Source organism: Amaranthus tricolor, chromosome 2 (genome assembly GCF_026212465.1).
Source record: "Amaranthus tricolor cultivar Red isolate AtriRed21 chromosome 2, ASM2621246v1, whole genome shotgun sequence".
Classification (NCBI taxonomy): domain Eukaryota; kingdom Viridiplantae; phylum Streptophyta; class Magnoliopsida; order Caryophyllales; family Amaranthaceae; genus Amaranthus; species Amaranthus tricolor.
The window spans coordinates 10,174,149-10,201,535 of record NC_080048.1 but is presented as its reverse complement, the minus strand read 5'-3'; the positions used below and the strand labels follow the sequence as shown (position 1 = coordinate 10,201,535).

General features: G+C 33.8%; 2 protein-coding genes across 20 annotated transcripts; one reads left to right on the top strand and one right to left on the bottom strand.

The window, feature by feature from the left end:
• On the bottom strand, positions 1-27,387 carry LOC130805315 (uncharacterized). 18 transcript variants are annotated; one of them, XR_009040193.1, is made up of 10 exons: positions 27,195-27,387; positions 26,882-26,985; positions 26,602-26,643; positions 26,403-26,429; positions 26,182-26,287; positions 24,740-24,983; positions 22,914-23,002; positions 20,250-20,337; positions 20,086-20,172; positions 1,547-1,686 (listed from the first exon to the last, which is right to left on the bottom strand). XR_009040193.1 is itself a non-coding variant. In XM_057670041.1 (8 exons), the coding sequence occupies exons 2-8, from the start codon at positions 26,956-26,958 to the stop codon at positions 1,516-1,518; spliced, it is 756 nt and encodes a 251-aa protein (XP_057526024.1). In that variant the 5' UTR covers positions 26,959-26,975; positions 27,195-27,334; the 3' UTR covers positions 1-1,515. The 18 variants fall into 18 exon arrangements, 13 of the variants coding, with proteins under 13 accessions (XP_057526024.1, XP_057526014.1, XP_057526016.1 ...); XR_009040192.1 differs by having other exon boundaries at positions 1,545-1,673; positions 20,086-20,337; XR_009040191.1 differs by having other exon boundaries at positions 20,086-20,337.
• LOC130805317 (uncharacterized) lies at positions 4,253-15,849 on the top strand. Of its 2 annotated transcripts, none has more exons than XM_057670044.1 (3): positions 4,253-4,326; positions 12,161-12,236; positions 13,554-15,849. In XM_057670044.1, the coding sequence occupies exon 3, from the start codon at positions 14,725-14,727 to the stop codon at positions 15,811-15,813; it is 1,089 nt and encodes a 362-aa protein (XP_057526027.1). In that variant the 5' UTR covers positions 4,253-4,326; positions 12,161-12,236; positions 13,554-14,724; the 3' UTR covers positions 15,814-15,849. The 2 variants fall into 2 exon arrangements, with proteins under 2 accessions (XP_057526027.1, XP_057526026.1); XM_057670043.1 differs by lacking the exon at positions 4,253-4,326 and adding an exon at positions 8,769-11,176.

Sequence of the window (27,387 nt, the reverse complement as noted above, 5' to 3'; positions counted from 1 at the left end):
AGCCTTTATGATTATTTTTTTCCCTTGTTTTTTTATCCTATTTATGCTACGTCTGTAAAAAACCGCAGCATATGTGGCGCAGCAGATGAAGTTTTTTCCACTAGTGTACTTACATGACTATATTAAAAAAAACTACAAAAATCAAATAGACTATGCATTAATTATTTAAGTAAATAATAAGAAAAAAATGTTGGTGAAATAAATTTCGAATGATAATTCTATCACCTATGTTTGACAAAGTTATAACACATAAATAAATAAATTAGGTTATATGTAGACTCAATTAGGAACGGGAACAGCAACAAGAGGGGGGGTGAATTGTTGTTGTTACTAGTTTAAGCGTTTTTGCCCTGTTTTTACGGAATTGAATAAAATAAATAAAGCTTAAACTTAGAGCGAAATAATTAAAAGAGACAAACGATTTTTACGTGGAAACTTTCTAGGCCTAAATAAAAGGAAAAACCACGACCCCTCGGGATTTCTAAATTCTCCACTATGTTTAAGGCAACTCGTTACAATTACATTAAACATCTTACTTCACTCGAAGCGCATCAACTAGGCCAACTCTTCTCTCTCAAATTGCTTCACTCAAAGCAACAAACTTAGCTTCACTAAAAGCTAATTCTCACCACTAGCTTCACTAGAAGCTTTCTCCTTAGCTTTACTCAAAGCTAATCTCTTCTCTAGCTTCACTAAAAGCTATCTAATTCCCCCCTTAGACTCACCCGAGTCTAATTACATATTCTCTCAAAAACCCTTACAAAAGGATAAAAATTCTCTAAAAATAAAATCAATAAGTTGCACAAGAAAATATCATAAATTAATTGGCATTTTTAAAACAAAATTTTCTTGTAAAAATTCTCCCAAAATTACGTATGATTTAATGGCTCATACTAAGGCAAGTTTTTATGAATAACCGAGTCCACTATTTATAGAGCTAAAATCCCTAAGAATAAGGAATATTCCAATCCATTATTCCATTATCAAAAAGATCATGGGAGTAATGTCGATTAACCAAACATACGGTTATTTGATTAAGTCAAATCATACAGAAATAACCGCTGTTCCCATTTGCCTAAAATAGCTTCTGTTCCCTTCAAGCAGCAGTTTCTTCAATAGCTGTTCCTGTTCCAGTACTATTTGCTGGAACGTGTTTGCTATAAATAGAAACGATTATGCTTATTACGAATGGTTACTTGCTAACTTGTAGGTATAAAGACGGTTAAGAATGATAGCTAAGACCCATTCAACAACAACTAATTCTATTTTTAGTAAATCCAATATTTACTAAAAATAGATCCTAAAATAAAGGATCTTTATTTAGAGGCTCATACGTAAAGTAATTTTTAGAAAACTTTTTGCCAATTAATTATAATAATTAATAAATGCAACAAATTAACTTTATTTAATACATTAACTAAAAATAATAATTATAAATAAATAACCAGAATTTCCAGTTAACGTAGGCTGACTTTCAGCTTAGGAACAGTGCGCTGTCTCCAGACTTCAATTTAGCTAGAACATCCAACTTAGGAACAGTAGATCTGCTGTTTCCATTTTACATCCCAAGCGATATGCTTCTCCTAACCTCTTTTGAAACCTTTTGACATGTACGTTTCCATAAGCTAAGTCATAGGTACTATCAACGATCATTATCACGACCGGATATCGACCTGCACACAATCTCTAAAAACATATTTGCTTAAATAAAGTGTAGTCATCATCAAAACTCAAGAGGTCCAACATTATATGTTTATTATTATAGTAAAAAAATACTCCCTTCATTTCTTAATAAAGTTCCCACAAATAATGTTCACAGGAATTAAGAAAAATAAAATCTTTTAAATAATAGAAATACTATTTTATTAAATAATAAATTTAATGCAGGAAAAATAGAGATCATAAACGTTAAAAATATTAAATAAAATTTAGTGGAAAATTATCTAAGGACCACAACTAATAAAAAATATTTTTATAAAGTTAGTGGAAAATATATAGGGGCATAAAGAATATAAAAATGTTAAAATGAACTTAGTTAAAAATATGTGGGGACCATAAGTATTATTAAAATATTAAATTGGGATGAATAAGGTTATTTTGTTCAAAATTTGTGACACAAGCAAAAAGATTTTTTATGGGAACAACAAATGGAGCATCCCAAAATGACAAATAGAAACTTATTTAAGGAATGGTGGCAGTATAATCTTTAGGCTGAAAACTTATTTTTAAGGTTTTATACAAAGACGTTAAACATTTAAATTATTATTTAAATTATTTTTTATGTGTTGAAATTTTCTATTATTTTTATGTAATTACTTATAATCTATATTGTTTAATGTATGATTTTATGATTATGTTTTATATATATTAGTTTTAAATTGCGTTTCTGGACAGATTATGTATGCTGTTTGGTTTTGTGCGTTTACCATGTTATAGTATGTGATGGATGTTCATGATGTTTGTGGTATTCTAGGTGTAGGTGTAATTGTATGTGTGTGTTATGGTTGATTTGGGGAAAGTGTGTATGTGTGCTTATTTCCCGAATACGACTGAACCTTGTAGGAAGTCGATTCGTGACCGGGAATTTAATAGGACGCTTTAGAGTTGGCTATCTTGCTTAAGGTATGTTGTAACACCCCGAGATTTTTCTGGCGTCATCAATTAATATTTTAATGACGTTTGGGTATTTTATAATTATATTAAATTAATTTTGAAGTAGTTTTAATAAATTTCTTTCGTATATGAATTTAAATATTAACATATATTTATATTAAAAAATACGATTACGACTTCTAAATAAAGAGGTTTGAATCAAAATAATTATTTTATCGAAATGTGTGAGAACACAAAGGCGAGTCTCTTAGTTGAGCCTCGCAAGAAAATGAATTTAGATTTAATAAATAAATAAAACATAATAATAATAATAATAATAATAATAATAATAATAATAATAATAATAATAATAATAATAATAATAATGAGTAGGAGGCTTTAAAACCCTACATGCCAAAAATCAGCCGCCACTCTCCTCTCCTTCTTTCTCTTCTTTCTTTCTCTCCTCCCTTCCCCTTGCTGTGCCGCCAGCAGCCACGACCACCAGCACAGGCACCAGGGACAACAGCCGTGCGTCTCCTTCCCCAAACAGCCACGACCCAACCGGCTCTTCTCCTTTTTCTGCTGTGGAGGCTGCGCCACCAACAGCCAGGGCCCAGCCGCCTTCTCCTTCACCACCATCTAGTCTTCATCCTTTTGTTAGTCCCATCTTTGTGAGCCATCTCTTCTCTTTTCTCTAATTAATTTCTAGTTTTATTTGAAGTTTTATTGAAGTTTTATGAAGTTTATGAGTGAGGTGTTGATTCTTGTGTTATTTTAATTGAATTTTTGTGGGCAAGAATTTGATTGATGATTTAAACATGTTTATGACTTAGGGTTTGAAGTGTGATTGAAATTATGGGTTGTTTGTTGGTTTTTGTAGTAATTTCTTCGAATCTTAGTATGTGGAGTGATTAAATATGTTATCTTTGAACACGAAACGATTAGGGCTTGGATTTAGAAATGAAATTACTAATAATGTGTGTTTTATACTATATCTTGGTGATGATTGATTAAACAACTTTAAAAGTTTTAAGATTGGTCGATTGGTTATTATTGTGAATAATTAGTAATGGTGAAGATGTTAGTTGACTTTGAAAGTGATTTTTGATTGATTAAATTGAGAATAATAGCTACTAATTGTTGTGGTTTGATTGTTTTGAATTACAAATGTCTTTATTAGGATGTTATCGAAGTTATAGATACATGATATTAGTAAGCCAAGAGCATGATGTCAACTTATCGTCGATGGTTGCTAAAGTTAATTGTCGTGTTGTTTTGACTATAGTTCTTAATAGTTTTGGAGAATGAACAAATGATATCTCAACATGATAACTCTACGATTAGTCTTATCGTTATATTAATGTCATATTAAAATTGTAAGATTTAGTTGTGATTAGTTATTTTTGGGTAACGCGAGCCGATATGCTCAAAATTAGTTAATGTAAAGGAAAGATTCACACATACTTTTACTTTAAATGGATGGAAAGACTTATGTTGCGTTGAGTTGATGATTTTGACTTGTATTGAATGAGTTGTGTGCGTGCTAGAGTGATCGGAAACTCATGTTGAATGGGTGATAGTGGTTACTTGGACATTTAGTTTGGTATGGCAAAGTAGTTAAGGGAACTTATTAGTTCTACTCATAACTTATATAGGTGCCTATTTCATAAGAGGAAGTAGAGCCTTAGTTGGGTGATTTTATGATTCTTGATCGTGCAGTGACACTTACAGGTACGTACACGCAGAAACTAACCCTTATATGTAATTTTCTTTAAGACATTATTGTTTATTGTGATAATATACATTGCATTGAAACTATGAGATACTATTGAGTACACTTTACATGAAGAGCTATCGACTATGAAATCCTTGCGCTTAGAATAGTTTAGAGAATGAGAGTTAATAGAGGACGAGAACTACCCCTTATTTATTTAAGAATTAGATTATGTCTAATTGGAGTTAGAATGACTCCTTTATAGGTGAATTTCATATTCTATTGAGTGGCTCAGTGGGTTTTGGCGCGCTGCTTTCCGAGGGCGCTCATTAATAGTTGAGAGTGGAAGTTATTCCCATCTGATAAGGTACTATATTATGATTAGCTGGCGTGACTTAACTGGATTATGTCCGGTTGTTTTATTAGTCCCCTAGGTGAGGTTCGACGGGACCACCGTAAGGGGGGTATGAGCATGCTTGGGTCACAGGGCGCCGGATGGCCGATACCGCCCCTTGACCGAGGTGATACCATGCGGGCCTTGCAAACCCCAATATGGTGGCCTCTTCACTGGTTTAGTACCCCAGTGTGTTAGGTTTTTCCCGAAGGTAGGACCCGAGAGGGTCAGCTGGAGGGGGCATGAGCTCATACTTTGCCATGGGCGCCGGATGGCCGATAACGCCCTTGGCCGTGTCACTATGCCAGGAAGTAGAGAAAGATCCACTGATAGAAAACTATTCAGTGATAGAAAGTTTATTCACTGATCGAAAGTTATTTAATGATAGAAGGTTCATTCTTTGGTAGAAAGCTTACGCATTGATAAAACGTTTACTTTTTGATAGAATATTTACTCTTTGATAGGATATCTACTTATCGATAGAATAGTTATGCTATTGAGAAATGTGCCTAAGTTAAGTCACCTCAAGGGTATTACGGACTATGATCACACTTACCTTAAGATAGACAAGCTCTATAAGGTTATGTGTTAGGTATTCTGTTAATGCGTTGGTCGAGTTGAACTATGCGTGTTTTGCAAAAGTTTATGTTTGAAACGAGGAGCGTGAAGACCTACATTCTACCCAAGAGCACATGGTTCGGGTTGGAAAGCACGTAATGAAATTAAGAAGTATAAGTGGCCGATAAACGGTTACTATCCGTGCTTGCGTTTTATGAAATCATCTTATTTTGTTTTATGATATAATGCTATCTAGTAGTTGGCCTTATTCTATTTGATGTTAGTTACTGACGTGTACGTGTTTGTGTTTATTTTTGATTGTTGATGACTTTCTACGATTGTCCTGCTATGACACATTGGCCTTTGGTCTAATGTCGAGCAGCAGGAGGATCATAGACAGGCGTAGCAGGTACTGGAGCTTCTTATGCATTGCATTGCATTTGGGGAAAGTGATGAGGGCGAAGCATAACTTGTGTCATTACCCCTATCTTTCGATTTTGTATCTCTTGTTATCTTTTGTAAATTTTGGTTGTATATGTTTTGTTATGAGGCCTTGTGTCCTCCCACGTGTATTTGTATTTCCGCTGCGTAGTCTATAACTCTGTATGGTTTTAAGGAGTTAAGTCTTTTTAAAACGCAAACGTCGACACTAGAACCACGATCCATGCTTGGCATGTTGATTTGAGAAGCCGGCGACGAATCATTCCGCCGTGACATAGTTTTGATAGGCCGTTGGTGCCTTTACTTTATTAGCTTCTAAATAACTTTTGTTTTTCTATAAAGACGCACAGTTTTAAGGCAGATGCTGCCGAAATTTTCACTCACCTTTTTAAAGTTAATAATTAAAGTTTATCTAAATTCTTTTCCTTTTTCTTTTATGTAACACCCGAATTTCCTCCTGTCCTTTACGGTTTTGGTTTCGTTAAGGGGTCGGAAATTCTGGGGTGTTACAGGTGGTTACCAGAGCCAGTGGTCCCTATTTTCGACGCTTTGTGTCCTCAAAATCGTGTAGAGATTGCTTGAAGTTAGAAGTCATTCGTGAGAGTTTGGGTAGATACGGGATAGGTGCATACATTACATATTCATGCATAATGATTACTGTTGCACGTGCATAGATCAATATATAGTTTGTTTAGCTTGTTATGAGACTAATTCTCATGTGTGTTATTATAAATAATAATTATGATGCTGGTTTGAATGATGATATGATTTAACAAATCAGTAGATTTGAATTATGCATTATCAAGCAATAATGAAATTTTTGAGTATTTGGTTCAACTCATGAGCTGTATTATAAGTAGTCATTATGAAGATATGAAGTACGAATGAAGAAATTCTAAAGAAGTTGGTTGCATCGGGAATTTCCTCTTGCTCGTGATGATTATATGAAATTTAGCCTTATGTGTTTGAGTATTTGTTCATGTTAATTGCTTTCATAAAGCTTACTAGTTTTGATATTGATTCTATACATGAACCCACTATTTATTTATCTGCTTGAGCATTCCCTTTGTTAAGTGCATTTGTCCATCATATCATAACATAGAAGGTGGTGATCATAATTCTCTTGAATATGTTGAATGACTGTGCAAGTACGAGCGTAAGAAGTTTGAACTAGAATAAGGATAAGAGCTAAAGGGCAATAAGAATTCGATATATTGTAAATGAAAAAAAAAAAGGGGGGGGGGGGGTCTTGTATGCGATACCTTGTAAATAAATTTTTTTTTTATCACCAGTTGATGATAATAATATGGTCATTGTTAAAGTACAGATGCGTTAAAACCTAAATATAAGGAGAAGTTTGAGAGCACGCTAAGAGTTTATAGTTTGAGAATTCAACCCCCAATTTGGAACCATGGTTTATAAGAGTATTATTGATATATTCTTCATATAGTGATGAGTTTAAGTAAAGAGATTGTTTTCAACGTCTCAAAGTGTTTAAAGATAATGTTATATTAGTTGGACTAAATTATCACATTAGTATTGTTGTTCAAACTAGAATTACCTTAATATTTTCATTTGAAGTTATTATTCTTACTAGGTTGAGGCTCTTGGCCTTTGTAATTAGCTATAGTAACTTTGGGGTTGTGTTTTAGTGTGGCATGATCGTGTCTACCAATAAACGTTTTTAGTCTCATACATTGATTGAGACTGATGCTTTAAATTGGTTTATGTAACATATATTTGTTAGTTCTAAACCCAACATATTATGCTTGTAGTGAGACCTTGAGAATCAGTTGAGAGTGAAAATGATAGTCAACCTATTCGCCTTAGTAAACACTTTATATATATTTTGATGAATTATATACTATAAGGGTCCCTTGTCATTGATTTTGATTTTTTTTTGTAAGCATCCAACTCTCATCATACTGAATATAGTATTTCATGTTTGTCGAGTGATAACGACCTTTAAATCACTATTTGTTGTCAAAAAAAAAAAAATAAAATAAAATAAAAACCTAGTTGAAGTGGTTCTTTGGATAAAATAAGGGTGATTTTTTTTTTCTTGAAGACATATGAGTTTGAGTATCAAGGGAGAGAATTATCATTCGCAAGTCCTCTGAGTTTTGTATAGCGTTGAGACATGGTATATCATTCATACATAAGTCGGTAACTTTATATTAAAGTGGATAGTCAAAGAATAATCGTCATAAACAAATTTGTGTGCTAAGGGCCTAAGAATCGATTCGAGGGAACACTATTGAGTTAAGACATTTTATCTCATTAAATGCTTATATAGAGTGATGAATGTTTCAATCGGTTGATAATGTGAAGAAGAATCATGACTGTTTTAAAGCGTTAGCTGGATAAAATGATATTTGAAATTAAAAAGGAATCAGCGATATTATAATTTGTTTTTCCTCATGGCATTTATAAGACATAAGGATAAAATAACCTGATGATGAGGTGGATTAAGCGTCTTTGTGTACGTAAGATACAGTTAAATGTTTTAAGTATTTTAGAGTATCTCATTGATCACCAATTCAATAGTCCTGCCAACGTATTGAAATGAAAGACTTAGATGAGATTCTAAATGAAGCTGACTTTACGCAAGTTATTGTTTTAATAAGGATTGATGTGATACGTGGTAAATTAATTTGGAGAGTTATGGTATTTTAAACCTAAACAGTGAAGAAATGACAATGAGTATGCGAATAATCATAATTTGAGAAATGAATCGAGATAATGGATTATGTCTTAAACGATTATTATACACAATCATTATTATGTGATAAGGAGAGTTAAATAATATTCGCACTTGTGTTAAGAAGAGTTTTAATTTGATGTTACTAAATTGTTGGATCGTAATAAGCATTTGATGAAAAGAGTTTTGAAATTTTGACGTGTTTTAATACAAACAATTATGTTATAGTTGTTAGTTTTAAGTTTTGCATCTTAGGTCGAAGGACAATTGAATTCCACTTGTTTGCGAAGGAATAATTGTAATGCATAATTTCAAGTGTTGTGTTATTTTGTTGGCTTGTGTCGTTGTACTTTAGTATAGTGTTAGGATTATTAATGTAGCAGTCATGTGGTTGCGATAACGGTCTTATAGTTAGAGGTAGTATTGTGATGGAAATGTTATGATGAAGATTGGATATTGTGAAATTAGTGTTGATATCAACTTTATCAAACTGTATGATACATGACTGCTTTGCTATTGATATTGAAAATTGCGGTGATGTAGGTGTGTTCATCAGTTACTTTTCATCGTGCATATTTTTATGTATACATAACATGTCATCTTTGTTGATCATTACTATTATTATTACCCTATTAGTACCATTAGCACCGTCGTTATATATGTACATCATACATTACTTTAGTCATGTATAAGTTCGTGATCTTAATTGATATACATTCTATACTTTCAACATATCTAGTCGCATAGTAAGTGAATAGCCAGAAAATGTTGATAACCTTTGACATTACCCTTCATGAATCTAAATCATCCTCACATTGTCATAATTAGAATTTGATATTATGATGGATAATGGATATTATTATGGAATAACTATGATATGTGTATTAGTATTGTGGCTGTGAATGTATGATTATTAACTACAGTCTCTTGCTAAAATATGGCATATATAATTGGATTATATACTTGAAACATGTATTATGTTATGAGTTATTAATTCGAGTTGTTAATCTATTAATCAAGTCATGATGTATGATCTAGAATGTTATAAAATAATTTGATCATATATGATTAGTGAAAAGAGCATTTCATGTTAAGTAAAAGGTTAGGATTATGTTAGGATAAGTAAAGTTAGTGGTGACTCGATTTGGGAGTTGATAACCAACCAGTTTTGTAAGATTCATGTATCCTTAGGTATAGGGTCTAATTGTAATACGAGTTAAGTGTCGAGCAACTTCGTGCACCTTACTTTTAGGACCTTGTTGTTTTGATATTTTACCCCCATTCATGGTTCAAATTATAATAGTTAAACCTTCCGTACATTTCAAGATTATCAAAAAGTACGACCTTAGGTGGTCACGTAGAAGTGGAAAGGTTGTTTGAAGAATAACATTAGATAAAAGGACATTTCGTGTTGTTAAGAGCTCAAGTGATACACTTTAAAAGGCACATGTGCTAGATCCATTACTCTTGTAAACATTGAGGAGAGTTGTCTTACTAGAACATATTGAGACCTAGATACTAAGGTGTGTAGTACTGAGATCAAAGATATTAAATAATTGGAGTTCCATGGTATAACCACACTATCCTTGCATATGTTTCGAGGTTAGTGAGTTACGGGGTCGTAACTAAGTTTTAAGGGGGGTAGAATGCGATAGAATTTCGCGCGTTTACACGCATTTTCACCTGCACTTTCATGCATTTTCGCGTCTATGATAACAACCTATTACAAACTTACATTCTTTTGATTGATCGTTTTAACCAATTTGTGTAATATTTACATGCTTTTGATTAGATGTTGAGCTATTTACATGCTTTTAACTGATTGTTTGAATCAATTGGTGTGATATTTACATGCTTTTGATTAGATGTTGAGCCAATTTAGGTGATTATAAATACTCGAAATGAGATATGTATGAATATTCTGATAGATTGAGTATCCTTTTGTTAAAAGTGTCAATAAGGTCACAATCCTTGAGTCAATTTTGGAGCTCAGAATAGTTAAAACACCTTCTTGAGTTATTAGAAATACAAGTTTCCATGAATTGTACTCTTGTTACTCTAGTTTTGGGGACGAAACTCCTTTTAAGGGGGGTAGTCTGTAACACCCCGAGATTTTCTGACGTCATCAATTAATATTTTAATGACTTTAGGGTATTTTATAATTATATTAAATTAATTTTGAAGTAGTTTTAATAAATTTCTTTCGTATATGAATTTAAATATTAACATATATTTATATTAAAAAATAAGATTACGACTTCTAAATAAAGAGGTTTGAATCAAAATAATTATTTTATCGAAATGTGTGAAAACACAAAGGCGAGTCTCTTAGTTGAGCCTCGCAAGAAAATGAATTTAGATTTAATAAATAAATAAAACATAATAATAATAATAATAATAATAATAATAATAATAATAATAATAATAATAATAATAATAATAATGAATAGGAGGCTGTAAAACCCTACATGCCAAAAATCAGCCGCCACTCTCCTCTCCTTCTTTCTCTTCTTTCTTTCTCTCCTCCCTTCCCCTTGCTGTGCCGCCAGCAGCCACGACCACCAGCACAGGCAACAGGGACAACAGCCGTGCGTCTCCTTCCCACCTTCCCGACCAGCAGCAGCAGGGGGCTGCGTCTCCTTCCCCAAACAGCCACGACCCAACCGGCTCTTCTCCCTTTTCTGCTGTGGAGGCTGCGCCACCAACAGCCACGGCCCAGCCGTCTTCTCCTTCACCACCATCTAGTCTTCATCCTTTTGTTAGTCCCATCTTTGTGAGCCATCTCTTCTCTTTTCTCTAATTAATTTCTAGTTTTATTTGAAGTTTTATTGAAGTTTTATGAAGTTTATGAGTGAGGTGTTGATTCTTGTGTTATTTTAATTGAATTTTTGTGGGCAAGAATTTGATTGATGATTTAAACATGTTTATGACTTAGGGTTTAAAGTGTGATTGAAATTATGGGTTGTGTGTTGGTTTTTGTAGTAATTTCTTCGAATCTTAGTATGTGGAGTGATTAAATATGTTATCTTTGAACACGAAACCATTAGGGCTTGGATTTAGAAATGAAATTACTAATAATGTGTGTTTTATACTATATCTTGGTGATGATTGATTAAACAACTTTAAAAGTTTTAAGATTGGTCGATTGGTTATTATTGTGAATAATTAGTAATGGTGAAGATGTTAGTTGACTTTGAAAGTGATTTTTGATTGATTAAATTGAGAATAATAGCTACTAATTGTTGTGGTTTGATTGTTTTGAATTACAAATGTCTTTATTAGGATGTTATCGAAGTTATAGATACATGATATTAGTAAGCCAAGAGCATGATGTCAACTTATCGTCGATGGTTGCTAAAGTTAATTGTCGTGTTGTTTTGACTATAGTTCTTAATAGTTTTGGAGAATGAACAAATGATATCTCAACATGATAACTCTACGATTAGTCTTATCGTTATATTAATGTCATATTAAAATTGTAAGATTTAGTTGTGATTAGTTATTTTTGGGTAACGCGAGCCGATATGCTCAAAATTAGTTAATGTAAAGGAAAGATTCACACATACTTTTACTTTAAATGGATGGAAAGACTTATGTTGTGTTGAGTTGATGATTTTGACTTGTATTGAATGAGTTGTGTGCGTGCTAGAGTGATCGGAAACTCATGTTGAATGGGTGATAGTGGTTACTTGGACATTTAGTTTGGTATGGCAAAGTAGTTAAGGGAACTTATTAGTTCTACTCATAACTTATATAGGTGCCTATTTCATAAGAGGAAGCAGAGCCTTAGTTGGGTGATTTTATGATTCTTGATCGTGCAGTGACACTTACAGGTACGTACACGCAGAAACTAACCCTTATATGTAATTTGCTTTAAGACATTATTGTTTATTGTGATAATATACATTGCATTGAAACTATGAGATACTATTGAGTACACTTTACATGAAGAGCTATCGACTATGAAATCCTTGCGCTTAGAATAGTTTAGAGAATGAGAGTTAATAGAGGACGAGAACTACCCCTTATTTATTTAAGAATTAGATTATGTCTAATTGGAGTTAGAATGACTCCTTTATAGGTGAATTTCATATTCTATTGAGTGGCTCAGTGGGTTTTGGCGCGCTGCTATCCCAGGGCGCTCATTAATAGTTGAGAGTGGAAGTTATTCCCATCTGATAAGGTACTATATTATGATTAGCTGGCGTGACTTAACTGGATTATGTCCGGTTGTTTTATTAGTCCCCTAGGTGAGGTTCGACGGGACCACCGTAAGGGGGGTATGAGCATGCTTGGGTCACTGGGCGCCGGATGGCCGATACCGCCCCTTGACCGAGGTGATACCATGCGGGCCTTGCAAACCCCAATATGGTGGCCTCTTCACTGGTTTAGTACCCCAGTGTGTTAGGTTTTTCCCGAAGGTAGGACCCGAGAGGGTCAGCTGGAGGGGGCATGAGCTCATACTTTGCCATGGGCGCCGGATGGCCGATAACGCCCTTGGCCGTGTCACTATGCCAGGAAATAGAGAAAGATCCACTGATAGAAAACTATTCAGTGATAGAAAGTTTATTCACTGATCGAAAGTTATTTAATGATAGAAGGTTCATTCTTTGGTAGAAAGCTTACGCATTGATAAAACGTTTACTTTTTGATAGAATATTTACTCTTTGATAGGATATCTACTTATCGATAGAATAGTTATGCTATTGAGAAATGTGCCTAAGTTAAGTCACCTCAAGGGTATTACGGACTATGATCACACTTACCTTAAGATAGACAAGCTCTATAAGGTTATTTGTTAGGTATTCTGTTAATGCCTTGGTCGAGTTGAACTATGCGTGTTTTGCAAAAGTTTATGTTTGAAACGAGGAGCGTGAAGACCTACATTCTACCCAAGAGCACATGGTTCGGGTTGGAAAGCACGTAATGAAATTAAGAAGTATAAGTGGCCGATAAACGGTTACTATCCATGCTTGCGTTTTATGAAATCATCTTATTTTGTTTTATGATATAATGCTATCTAGTAGTTGGCCTTATTCTATTTGATGTTAGTTACTGACGTGTACGTGTTTGTGTTTATGTTTGATTGTTGATGACTTTCTACGATTGTCCTGCTATGACACATTGGCCTTTGGTCTAATGTCGAGCAGCAGGAGGATCATAGACAGGCGTAGCAGGTACTGGAGCTTCTTATGCATTGCATTGCATTTGGGGAAAGTGATGAGGGCGAAGCATAACTTGTGTCATTACCCCTATCTTTCGATTTTGTATCTCTTGTTATCTTTTGTAAATTTTGGTTGTATATGTTTTGTTATGAGGCCTTGTGTCCTCCCACGTGTATTTGTATTTCCGCTGCGTAGTCTATAACTAAAGTCTAATCAGAAAGTGCCCACATCACGGATTACCGGATTGGATGGTTATTGAGACAGTTTACAATGCTTTGAGGCATGAAATCCAGACTTCTTTGGATGCTGCTGCTGGGGGTAACTTCATGATGAAAACATTGACCCAGGCGAAGAAAATTCTTGATGATATGGCCTCAAATTACCACTGGCGAGAACAATCAACTCCAAGGAGAGGTGGTAGGTATGAAGTGGATGCTATTGTTGCTTTGACAAATAATGTACAGGCTTTGACAAGGAAGGTTGAACAATTGGATGTCGCTGCAATAAATAAAGTTTGTGGGGCTTGTGGGTTAAAAGGGCATTCTAGTGTTGATTGCCAACTTCAAGCCGAAGGGGTTGCTGCTGTGGAACAAGTCAACGCCATTCAAAATCAGAATGCGAGACAACAATACAACCCCTATTCCAACACCTTCAATCCAGGATGGAGGGATCATCCAAACTTTTCCTACAGAAACAACAATGCGCAGAATCCCTCACCCTCGTACAACATACCATCGGGTTTCCAACAAAGACCTCCCTTCCCACCTCAACAACAACATCCGCCGAAGTCTAACCTTGAGAGCTTGATGGAGAACTTTATTGCTACCCAAAGCAAGCAAAATGAACACTTCAGCACCTCTATTAATCAGATTTTGGCCCACAACAAAATGATCGATACTCAGATGGCTCAAATGGCACAACAATTGAGTAACCTATCCATGCAAAAGGGGAAACTTCCGGGAAACAAAGAAAAGAAGTAAAGAACCCAACAACATCCCCACATCAACAACTCAATGCAGTAACTACGAGGAGTGGTAGGACACTTCATGATCCAACCCCAAAGGTAAAGACTTCACCCATTTTTGTTCCAGCTCCAGGTACTAATGATGATGTTTCTGAAGAAAAGAAAGATGAGCCAGTCAATTCAGACAAGCCCATGACTGCCGGTCGAACGTACACACCACCAGTGCCATTTCCTTCTAGATTGGCACAGGCGAAGCTTGAGCATAAATATGGAAAATTTCTTAAAGTTTTGAGCAAGCTACAGATCAACATCCCCTTCTTAGAAGCCATTAAGGAAATGCCCTCTTATGCTAAATTCCTCAAAGACATCATTTCCAACAAACGCAAGCTAGAGGAGAGTGTGGTGGAAACTTTGAATGGGCAATGTAGCGCTATTTTGCATTGCAAGCTTCCTAAGAAACAAGCCGATCCTGGTAGTTTTACTATCCCACTGAAGTTGGGGAAAGATGTGTCTGCTGTAGCCCTTGCTGATTTAGGGGCTAGTGTGAGTGTGATGTCGTTAACACTATGCAAAAAGATCAATGGCGAGATGAAAGCCACTCGGATGTCTATTCAATTAGCCGATCGATCTGTGAGGTACCCAATCGGTATTCTTGAGGATTTCCCCGTCCAAGTTGGTAATTACTTCGTATCCTGCGATTTCGTCATCATGGATATGGAAGAGGATGCCCGCATTCCGGTGATTTTGGGTCGTGATTTTTTAAAGACTACTGCAGCCAATTTTGATGTGAAGATTGGGAAGTTATCACTTGAAATTTTGGGAGAACAGCTGCACTTCCATCTCCCCTCATCCATGGCACATTCTGCCATTGGGGAGACTGTTTATCGAGTGGATGCGATAGTTGATGCTACTACAGAGAGGGAGTCCACACCCTCCATTGTTGATCCACTTTATGCAGCTATTGAAGGCAACTACGAGAAGGATAGGGCCGATGTGATTGAGATGGTCCAAGTTTTAGATGTTGCACCTACATTTGTTCCTGCAAAAGCTAAGTTTGAGGACATCCTACCCTGGAAGGTGTCCACCATTGAGGAACAAAAGGAGTGTACTACGCCTCCTCAGGTAGAATCAAAATCCCTTCCTCCTTCTTTGAAATATGTCTTTCTAGAGGATAATGACACTTACCCTGTTATTGTCAATGTTGAACTCAATGGCACTCAAATTGAGCGATTGCTCACAGTTTTGAAAAAGTATAAAGAGTGTTATTGGGTACACTATTGATGACATCAAGGGTATTAATCCCTCATTCTGCACTCATAAGATGTGGTCCTTCTGGTCCTGGAGGTGGTGGTTCGGGCCAGTGATCATTTATTTGATCTTGTGCCAAACACTGAGGACCGTGCTTGGACTGGCTTGGGGTGGATAATCACTTCCCACTCACTCACTCACTCACTCATGCACCTGCATATTTTTATCATTTTCAGCATATAGAGTTAGGTTTTATTTCTCGCAAAAAAAAAAAAAAAAAAAAAGAAAAAACGTGTTATGGCTTGATGAGAATTGTTGGAATCCCCTGTATATGAGTAACACTGTCTTTTCCCCTAAAATGAATTTTGCAAAATGTTTTGACTGGTATTTTGGCATGTGATACTGTTATTTGGATGTCAGAGGTAAACCGCAGACACTCCTAATTTGAGAACCAGTTAAGTGGCATTTAATTGCCTCATGAGCATGAGTAGGTTAGCTGGTGAGTTGGCCTAATCAAATGTGTGTGCATTATGTGCTAGGATGCCCATTAGGGGCTAGACTGATCTTGACTTTGCTTTACTCCTCCTAGAATTTGACTAGATATACCTTGTTGAAAATGATTTTCAGGCTTAGATGTTACTTGAAACCACATGGACTAAAAAGCCACCTTGCACTACTTGACTTTAGGTTTTAGCCCTCTTGAGCTTGAGCCCCTTTTCTTTCAACCCGCATTACTAAAGCTCCACAATCCCAAAATTTCCCCCTCTTACACCACTTAGGGAGTGAATCAATTATTTAAGTTTGATGTTGGTTGTTGGTGTGGTTACTGATCCATAATGGTAAAATCTCGAGCTTCTTTTAAATTCTTCTGTATATAGACGCCCCCAAGTATTATTTCTTCAAAAAAAAAAAAAAAAAAAAAAAAAAAAAAAAAAAACTCAACAGAAGCAACAAAAAGAATGTGATTTTTGCTTGTAGTTATAAATTCAATTAAAAGTTTTTATATCTTATTCTTCCAGAAGCTCGAAATTTCATTGGTTAAGTTCATTTATGATTGGTTGTATGATGTTCATGCTCGAAATGTGTGTAGTTGCGAGAAAAGAGATTTCACTCCCTACTGTCCCTACTAGGTCTCATACTTTTAGCACGACCAATAACCTTAGCCAACGTCGCTCCCATTATTAACCTGAATTGATTCTCTTGGTAGTTGAAGTCTATTTCAAAGGAGAAGGATAGCAAAGTTAAAGTGAAAGTCTTTAGAATGTTGTTTGCATTGGAGAGAACTTTTTGTCCTTCTAAACACATGAGTGTGAGAGTTGGGAGGGAAACACTGCTGGGGAATGGAAGTAGTCCTTTTTACTACTTCGGTGTGTGTAATGAGTTCTAGACTCATCGACAATGGAGTGGTGAGTTGCCCCGTGAGTACCTCCTCATTTGATTTATGATGTGTTTACGATGGCCTTAACTGGTTACCTTTTGGATGAATCGTGAAAGCCTGATTGCGCTATGATATTCCGGATTGAGGTTAAGTGCGCCTAAATGCCGAGTCGTTTGAAGTTTCTTTTAAATGAATTTCGAAAACTTTTGGGGAAGAACTTTGTTGACCTATATGATCTCCACTTTTCTTTGATGGTCCATTTGCTTGGGGACAAGCAAGGGTTTGGCTTGGGGGAGTTTGATGTATGCACTTCGTACTATATTTTTATGCTCCTTTCCCTTGCATTTTATGGCATTTTGATGTGTGATTTCGCATTTTCCATGTGGTTTTACGCTTGGTTGGAGTTTTGTGTGTCTTTGATAATTTTCATGCCATTTTATTTTCCGCACGGTTTTTTATTAAATGATGGGGAATGTAACCAAACAAGGGGAGTTAACATTTTCTATGTTTTTTTTAGATACTTTTAATTCTTCACTTTGGGAAAGAAACTTTGTAACTTCATTTACTTTCGTTCATCATTTGGTATTCGAATTCAAGTACTATTTCTTTATCCCTTTTCTTGTTATTATTTTTAATCATGTTTCCTTTAATGAATTCTTGTATTGTTGCATTTAATATGTGTGAGTAGTTTCTTAATCTAAGGTTAGATGGAACCCTAGCCATGTTTGATGATGAATTATTGAGTTCCAATCCCTTTTTGTTATGCACAATCCTTGTTCATGCTTGATCTCTTATGCTAGTTAACTTACGTTTTTCAATGGAAACTTTGGAAATTGTAGTTAACAATTTATTCATCGTTAACGAAAGTTAGAGTTGAATGAATGGCCTTTTAGATCAAGGGCTTGATAATCTTCATGAAAATAGATAGATTTGATTGTTGGATCTTATAGAATATTGTGCTCAATGTCATTACTATACTTGATTCCATGAAAATATGTTTGATAGTATGGTAGTGAAGCTAATAGTCTTCGAAAGGAGTTATTAGTATTCTTAATGGTGTATTCGTCCTATTGAACTTGGTTATGATTGTTGTAAGGGTAGTAGGATCTCATTGTCATCATATCATGCTAGTGGGGAAGTTTATCCCTGGATGTTTTAGTATCATCGATTTACTTTTCTAATTTAATTGTTTGCGCTCTAGTTGTTTAGTTAGTTTAGACATATATCCTCCAAATTTGTGTGTTACCTAGGATCAATTGGTAGCCGGAAAATAATCAGTTACTATATTGTTCCCTGTGGATTCGACCCTAACTGCTGCTATACTAGTTGCATATTAGGAATTGTTTGGTAGTACATAAACGACCTATCAATATTCCCATCAGTGACAATTGTAAAATGGCTTTTTTGGGCTACTTTATTTCAGTGCTTCCATGTAACTCATTAGCTTGGAGTAGTGTTGCTTCATTGAACCATGTAACTTTCTGTGAGTAGCATATTTAATCTTATATGCAAAACCCTAGTAATAATTATCCTGTAATTCTTCCTCACAATGTCTATAATTTCAGATGATGCTATGTGTGGTCTACTTTTGAACAGATCAAGTAACTCTTCCGCACACCAAGAAGCCTTGAATTGCCTATTTGAATCCATATTCCTTTGACAAGTATGTTGACCATCCACTGTTTTCACAACACATGAAGCCGTCTTCCTATCCCAACTAGCAAAAATCCTAAATGGACACCCTTCAACACATCTTACTCCAATTCTTTGCAATCTTTTTTTGTCACTTGCACAAATTTTAACATTTCTCCCTTGATCAATAGCATATCTAGTAACAGCTTGTCTAAATTCAAGAGAATTACCAAAAACAATTCCAACACACCATTTAAACCTCCTAAAATCTGTTTTATCATTTACTATAGTAGGTGTGACAATTTCATCATCACTATTTTCATATTCAGACACAATATCATTGAAAGAGCACTCACCAATCTTCAAATTTGATTGAACAACACCTTCATCCTCCTCCACTAACAAGTCCTCACTCAAAACAAGCTCAATTGACCAATCTCCTTCAATTTCATCCTCATCTGATATGATATAGTCTAGATTTGTGCTATCATCTTCATCTTCAAAAGCTTCTTCATAACCCTCATTTATCTCACCAGATGCAATTTTACCAGGCCAAGTCTCATACCAATCACAAGTAAAATCTAGCTCATCTTCAGATAAACCTTGTTCGATGGGGATTAGCTTATAATTCTTTTCATGTTGTGAGTTTATGGGGCTGTTTGGGATATGAAGAAAGCAACTTTGATTTTCAGATTCATTACAAATATCTGAAATATTAGGTGGGTTGGGTTTTATAATGAGGTCTTGGGAACCACTTGCCTCACATGTATCTTTATGTGCTTTCCTAGGAGTTAATTTCTTCCTTTCACCTACAAAGCCATATGCTTTACCTACAGTACTGAATTCTTTTTTCATTTTCACAGACAATTTGTCATCATCTTTAACATCAACAACATATACATCTACAGCCCTAAAGTCAGTACCAACATTACCCATTTCACTTACAGAAACATCATTGATTAGTTTCTTCAACCCTTCCTCAAAAGTCATTGCCTTAGGATCTAAGTAGTATAAGCTAAATGGAGACTTGAAACCAATATCTTCCTCAACTATTCCCTTAAGTTCAAACCAAGATAACTTGTCAGGTTCTATGCTCATGGATTTACACATACCACCCACATACTCTAATTCAAACCTTGTCTTTTTAAACACCCCACCAAACCACCATTTTATTGTAAAGGAATCACACTGACTAGCCTAGCATAGATCAAATCAAGAACAAAATTTAGAATGCATAATTGGAGATGAAAATTCGAAACCCCCATCAATTTAATTTACAAAATTCGAAAACTTACCATTGATGGCTATAGTCACTGGAAATGACGGAGCTGCGATTATAGTCACTAGAATGGGAGCTCAAAAGAGATGGGCTTCTTCACTCACTGCTTAGAATGAATAATAAATTCGAGATGAAAATTCGAAACCCATCAATTTAATTTTACAAAATTCGAAAACTTACCATTGATGGCTATAGTCACTGGAAATGGCGGAGCTGCACTTATAGTCACTAGAAATGGGAGCTCAAAAGAGATGGGCTTCTTCACTCACTGTTGTGTCGTCAATTGAATGGGAAGTAGAAACAAACATGGAGCAGATGGGGTAAATTGATACAATATATGAGATTATTCATGGTTAATCGATAGTTGGGATTATTATAGGAAGATCGTGAATAGGTTGGATTATTTTGGGTAAATTTTCCTTAATATTAACAATATTAATGTAAATTAATATTAATAATATTAACATAAATTATTAATATTAATTAATATTACCAATATTAATAATAGATAATAGATAATATATAATAGATAATAGATAATTGATTTGCTCAACCAATAGGCTAAAAGTCAATTAAAAAGCTAGCCAAAAAGCCATAAACCGAACACGTCAAAAGTACATTTTGTTCAAATAAATAGTGTTAAATCCTTAGCCACATTTTTCTCAAATTAATATTAATTATTAATATTAATTAATATCTAATATTAATCAAATGAGAAGAAATAAGGGAAATAGAAGTTGAAAATCTAAAAAGAATAAGCAAATTAATGTAAAAATTCAAAGTATAAGCAACTTTTAAATTTAATATTCAAAATAAGCACTTTTTGCCCAGGGCACAGGTTCGAGGTTGTTCGCTGTCAGTCAATGTCTTTATTCGCTGTTTAACCATTTTTGACCGAGCTTCTTTGTTCGCTGTTATTAACAGCGAACAAGTACAAGGATAATTAGGCACACTTGCTTGTTTCAATTTTTATTGCTATTTTCTTGGGCCATGTCAATTTTATAAGGCTTATTTTTAGGCTTTCAATTATTAAAACTTTCTATAATTAAATAAAATCACCATTAATCTCATGATTATCAACTTTTCCAAATTGTTAGGAAATAAATTAGAAAAGTTAATTTTAGTTTTTTAATTAAAATAACATTCTTTTGGAGAGAATTAAAATAACATTATGTCACTTTATATAATTAAATAAAATCACCTCTAATCCATAATTATCAACTTTCCCAAATTTTTAGAAAATAAAATAGGAAAGCTAATAATTAAAATTCTAAAAATAAGCCTTGTAAAATTGACATGGCCCAAGAAAATAACAATTAAAATTGAAACAAGAAAGTGCACATAATTAGACTTGTAATTGTTCGTTGTTAATAACAGCGAACAAAAATGCTTGATAAAAATCTTTGTTCGTTGTTACTAAAAGTGAACAAAGACCTTGACTTATTTTACGAAGCTTCTAACCCCAAACCTGTGCTCCAGAAAAAAAAGTACTTATTTTGAAAAATAAGTTTAAAAGTTGATTATTTTTTGAATTTTTTATATTTATATTAATTTTCTTATTCTTTTCAAATTTTTATAGCAATTAAGGTATTTAGTACTCCTACAAGCTTTAATTACATCGTGGCCTCGCACAGTTGCACAGCAACGTAACCTACTTGTAAAGGGATTCATAAATCTAATTAATCTATGTCTGCAACAAACAATATTCATTCATATAATTATTAAAAAATTGACTACTAAATAAATATTGATTTAAATTGATACCACCATTATTTTTCGCATTAAATTTGTAGAAGACCATCTCACCATAGTTATAATTAATTATTTTAAGGTTATAAGTAATCGTATTAATACTACAAGTGTACATTTGGTAACCTAATAAAAAATGTTTCATGAGACGTAAAGATGAAAGTTTGGATTACGGTTTAGTTTCTATCAAAACCAAGTCAAACCAAAAAACCATTCGGTTTTCTTTTCATTAGTCCAAAGTCATACCCTTTTTGACATAAATTTTTGGAAAAATTATCTATAATAATCCAATCTATTCATGATTTTCCTACAATAATCTCACCTATTGATTAACCATGAATAATCTCAACTTTAAAAGGTATATTCGTAAAGTAAACCCGGTAACCAAATGACTTGCAATAACAAGTTTTGTTTCTATAAAAAAATATAAATTAAAATAAAATATCAAAAAAATGTTAAAAAAATATTTTAAAAATTTTATGATATTTTTTATTATTTAGAAAATTTTGTATGTAAATTTTTGAAAATTTTCTAATATTAAATTAATTTTTAGTTTACTATTTTAGTGAATTACATACTATAGCAGGTCATCGAGTTACTCAAGACAAAAACCCCTAAAATTGGAATTGTTCATAGTTAATCAATAGGTTGGATAATTGTAGGAAAATCATAAAAAAGTTGGATTATTATAGATAATTTTTTCCTTAATTTTTTTAAAGAATTCCCAAAATAAGTTTAACCAAAGTTAAAGTTTTCATTTTAATTTTTAAAAGAATTAAATTTATTTTATGCAATTTTCCATTGTTGGCTACACAAAAAAACCCGGTTCCTAGTTCCTGCATATTTGGTCAACAAAGTACTCCTATGTCCCAAAATGATTGCCACAATTGAAATTAAAATCTCTCACAAAAATATCGATGATGACAATCAACATGGGACGAGTAACAAGTTCCCTTGATTCACAACAGCCTTAATGAAAAAGCTTAAGCAAAGACCGTCTACAGAAAGAGCTTAACAAGTTCTTGCACATTTGTTGAGCCTATTTTGGCTAGATAATTGATTAAAAACATAACAAATGAACAAACAGTGACGTACCAAGGAATTGATTTCAATTTTTCTTGAGGCCTTGGCCAAGTGATAGATGGAAGGACTGCAGCTCTTACCAAAGGTGAGACTGGCACCTGCTGACAGAGAATGGCGAGAATGACTAAGCACACCATTTCATCTTTACCTGAGTTAAAGAATGTCAAGAATGGCGAGAATGGGACCCGCTTATACAAAATGGCAAGTATGGCGACTGGCGAGAAATGGTCAAGAAGAAATGAAAAGATGAGAATGTGAGAAGAAGATAAAGGAAAGGCACTTGCTGACATGTACAAAGTATTGTTCATCATGAACAATATTCCTTGCTTACAAATATTCTATATTTAGAGGATATAATCCCTTCTAAGGCAGAAAGATCCGGAGGAAAAACACTCATCTCCATCCATTTCTCTTCCATTCCCTCCGAAATAACTTTCCTTCCATTTCTCTTCCTCCTAAATAAACCACCAAGAACAAACTCCCTACAGATTTCAATTAGAAAGAGCAAGTTTCACGCTTCCATGTAAAATATAGAGGATAATTTTGTACAATTATAGCTCAATAACTCAAAACTAAATAAAATATGAAACTAAAAATCAACGATGATAAAAAAACTAGATGAGAAAATCAAAAGGTAATCTACAACTCAAACAACCCAGAAAAATGGTAAAATTAAGAGAATACAAACTACATTCAGTTCCCTACATAGTGAAGTGCAAGAACATGTCTCATAAGCAGTTAAAAAAGTAGTAGAATTTGACCATTAAGATCATTAAGATTACAAATTTGGTTTTAATCCTGACATGCTCAAAATCTCAAATGATATATGTAAGAGGGTAAGAGAACAAAATCAACAACACAAGTCCTCAATTCTCACATAATAATAGCGACAGTAAGTCACTAAATCAAAAAGTATGATAGGCAAATAAAAACCTAATATTTTCAACAAGAATATCCTTTGCCATATGAGATAAGATAAGCAATGAACAACCATAAATACTGATTAAGTTCCAAAATACATTGAAGTATAGTACCCTAATATTTGTATTAGTCTTTTAAGAGGAAAAAAATTGAAGATGAAAGGAAAATAAAAACCTAATAGAAGTATTTTCAACTAGAATATCCTTTGCTAGATGAAAAGAAATGAGCAACAACCTCCATGTTTATAATTTTTTAAATAATACCGATAAAGTTCCGCAATGCATAGTTGCTTATATTCTTGAACAATCCAAAATGGTAAATGAGGTTTAGAAGAGGGAGTACCATTTTACAAAATCAGTAATCCTGTTTTCCCAAATTACTTATTGATTTGTTTTTAAAAAAATTAGAGCGTAAATAATTTCAAATCTGAATTAATTTCTCTTACTATTCTGAAGAATAAAACAAAGAGTTTTGTTAATAATAATACATAATATAGCATCAAACTCGATGATGGTAACATGTCCTTATCTGAATTGATAACAAGGTATACTTGATGTAATAAGTACTTTATATATTAACCACAATAATGCATGAGCAATTTGACACGAAACATTCCATGGTATTAATTTAATAAATGAATGTTCATGTGACTGATTTCATTTCTTCAATATATCCTATTCACTCCTAATGTCAGGAAATACTTAACTGAAAACTCATGTATACGTTTCTACACTATGTTACTTGGACTCCGGTACTGGTATGTTTCCAAGTATCGAACATGTCTATAATATTCAATTTTACACCTAAAAATGAAGTGTCCTAAGTGTCTACCAAAGTTCGATCATCAACAATACGACTGGGTACATGAGTCAGAATGAAGAATCAGAGCTACATTGTAACTACATAAAGAGACTTACCAGAATCATGTGTTTCCAACGAACATAACTCTTTGACTTGAAAGTCACTAGGTTGAGGCTCCTTAAAATCTTCCAAGTCCTTGACATCATGATATTCAGGATACGGACCATCTTGAAGTTCAGCAAAGAAATAAAACAGCTTGGAATCATCTTCAGAACGAGCGATGAAATTCATGCACACCACTGTTTCAGGTTGGTGCTGCCTATCTGCAACAAGTACCTCCTTCAGCAACAAATTTGTGCACTGCAACAAACATCTCAAATATTATGATAAAGTTGCACATCTGTGTTTGGAGTAGAATTAGTAATTCAAATTGGTACAATCTTTAAGATTTTAAAGGGATAATGTTTTTTTAGGGTGGGTTTCATGGGAGGAAGGGGAAGAAATGCATGAGGTAAGGATCCTTACATCTCAAATGTCCATGCAGAATTTCAATCAATTCAAATAGCCCATGATCCTTACATCTCACTCTCCTAGGGTATCAATAAGTCCATTGGAAATATTTCACAAAAGTACAACATATCAAATCAAACACTTAAGACTCATAATAGCTCACACGCCCTATTCAGAATTATCAGTACTTCTTTCACAACTCCCACAATATTGGTCGTACCAAAATTTGTAAAGACTCGTCATTGTAATTGACTCACATCTATGGTATTAATATTTGAGTTAATATGAAGTACATAAAATAGTTCAACAATGAGATATAAAATAAAATGCCTACTGAATCAAATTTTGTTTCTATTCAAATAAAATTTTACACAAGCCTAAAACAAGCATTGATGTGCTTCTCCAACACTAAAGCAAAAATAAATCTTATGCTTGTTGAATTATAAAATTAACTTGAGAATGCATATATAAATAACAAGAATGAAATTCAAGAAAAGGGTGGTCATGTTATGCAAGGTAAAATAAAAATAGATGCTATAGCATATCTTCAGAACACACACATATGCCTAATCAATCAGTTTGTTACTCCGACTCTTCATTTTGGTTCACGTACCCATATCCAATCCTTGATACTAGGACATTGGACACTTCATTTTAGGTATAAAAATTGCATATTGAGACGGGTCCGATGCTAGTAAACGCACAGTTTTCCGAGTATGTCGATACCGATACCTGAGTCAACCCCCCCAAACTAATTCAACTTCTAATGGGGAGCAGTGGGAACATCAAAAGAAGAGACACAAGCAAAGAGGTAAAGATTGTAAGCAATGCAAAAAAAAAAAAAAACTTTAAAACAACTGCATATAAAGAACTTTATAAGTGAATCTACAAAAGGAATACAAAACAATCGATCAGCTATATAAGAGAAAAAAAATAATCAACAGATAATGCCCAAGACAGTATGACACTAAACAAACAATAGGAAAAATAAAAAGTGGATACAATCAAATAAAAAACGATGAAGTGGACTTTAGTATTCAAAACTGACCTCTTTAGAATTGTAGTAGGTTAGCGCCTTTTCGGCAAGAGGCTTATAGAAACTCAAATTAGCAAGAGTAGCCACCCTCCTGGGAGGGCCTTCGAGATATCCAGGGCTAAACAAAGCAAAACAAAGAAAAATACCCAATGAAGGGGTAACGAAATAAATAAAATCGGGTTCAAAAAATAAAACAAAACAACACAAATTCACTCATTCATTCAATTACTTACGTATCAGACTCCTCCTCCTCATCAACACTATTAAACAGATAAACAAAATCAAAAAATCAAAATTCAAGTCAAAATTACTAGTAATAAAATTCCAAGTAAATAAATTAATTAAGCAAATACAGTATTAAACACATAAACTGTTGAACAGGTAAACAAAATGAAATCAAATATTAAAATTAAGCAAAGATTACACACATACATTTGATCACGATCAATGTAATGATCTCCAGGATAATCCAGGCTGAGAAAAAGCAAACAAAAAACCAAGTGAATTATATTACTATGATTAAAAATTCAAGTCAATAAAATTAAGGAAATATTAAACACATAGAAGTACATACATATAACGATCAAGGTTTGGGGCCTTTATGCGGCACAGATGGTAAACGAATTATGGATCGGAATTAGCAATAACATAACTAACAAGTAATTTTAAAAAATTAATTAAAAACATAACAAATGAACAAACAGTGACGTACCAAGGAATTGATTTCAATTTTTTTTGAGGCCTTGATGAATGAACTATATAACCGCCATCGGGGTCGATCGTCGCCATTAAAAGAGCTTTTTTTTCTGAAAAAAACTTACAAAAACAGGAAAAAAAAAACAAAATAAAACTTGATAGATTAAACTAACACAAACATAATAGCGATTAAAACTAACAAAAATCAATAACCCTAACTAGAATGAGATCAGTTAACCAAACATAAAAAACAGGAAAAAAAAAAAAAAAAGATAATCAAAACAAATCGAAAAACTTAATAGAGATTAAACGAAAATTAACAAACTAACCTTGAAGATGAAGAGATTTGAAGAAGAAAGGGTTAAGGTTAGAGAGAGAATTAGAGAAGGAGGCGGCGAAGAGGGTTTTCGTGAAATGGTAACTGCCCTAACTGGAAAATGAAATGGGTTATAGAACAACACAAATTCTAATGAATTGATTAAACTTTTCATCTTTTCATCTTCTCTATTCTTCTTTGTTCAC

Coding starts and splice junctions, on each gene's coding strand:
- LOC130805317 (XM_057670044.1), top strand. CDS start 14,725: ATGACTGCCGGTCGAACGTACACACCACCAGTGCCATTTCCTTCTAGA.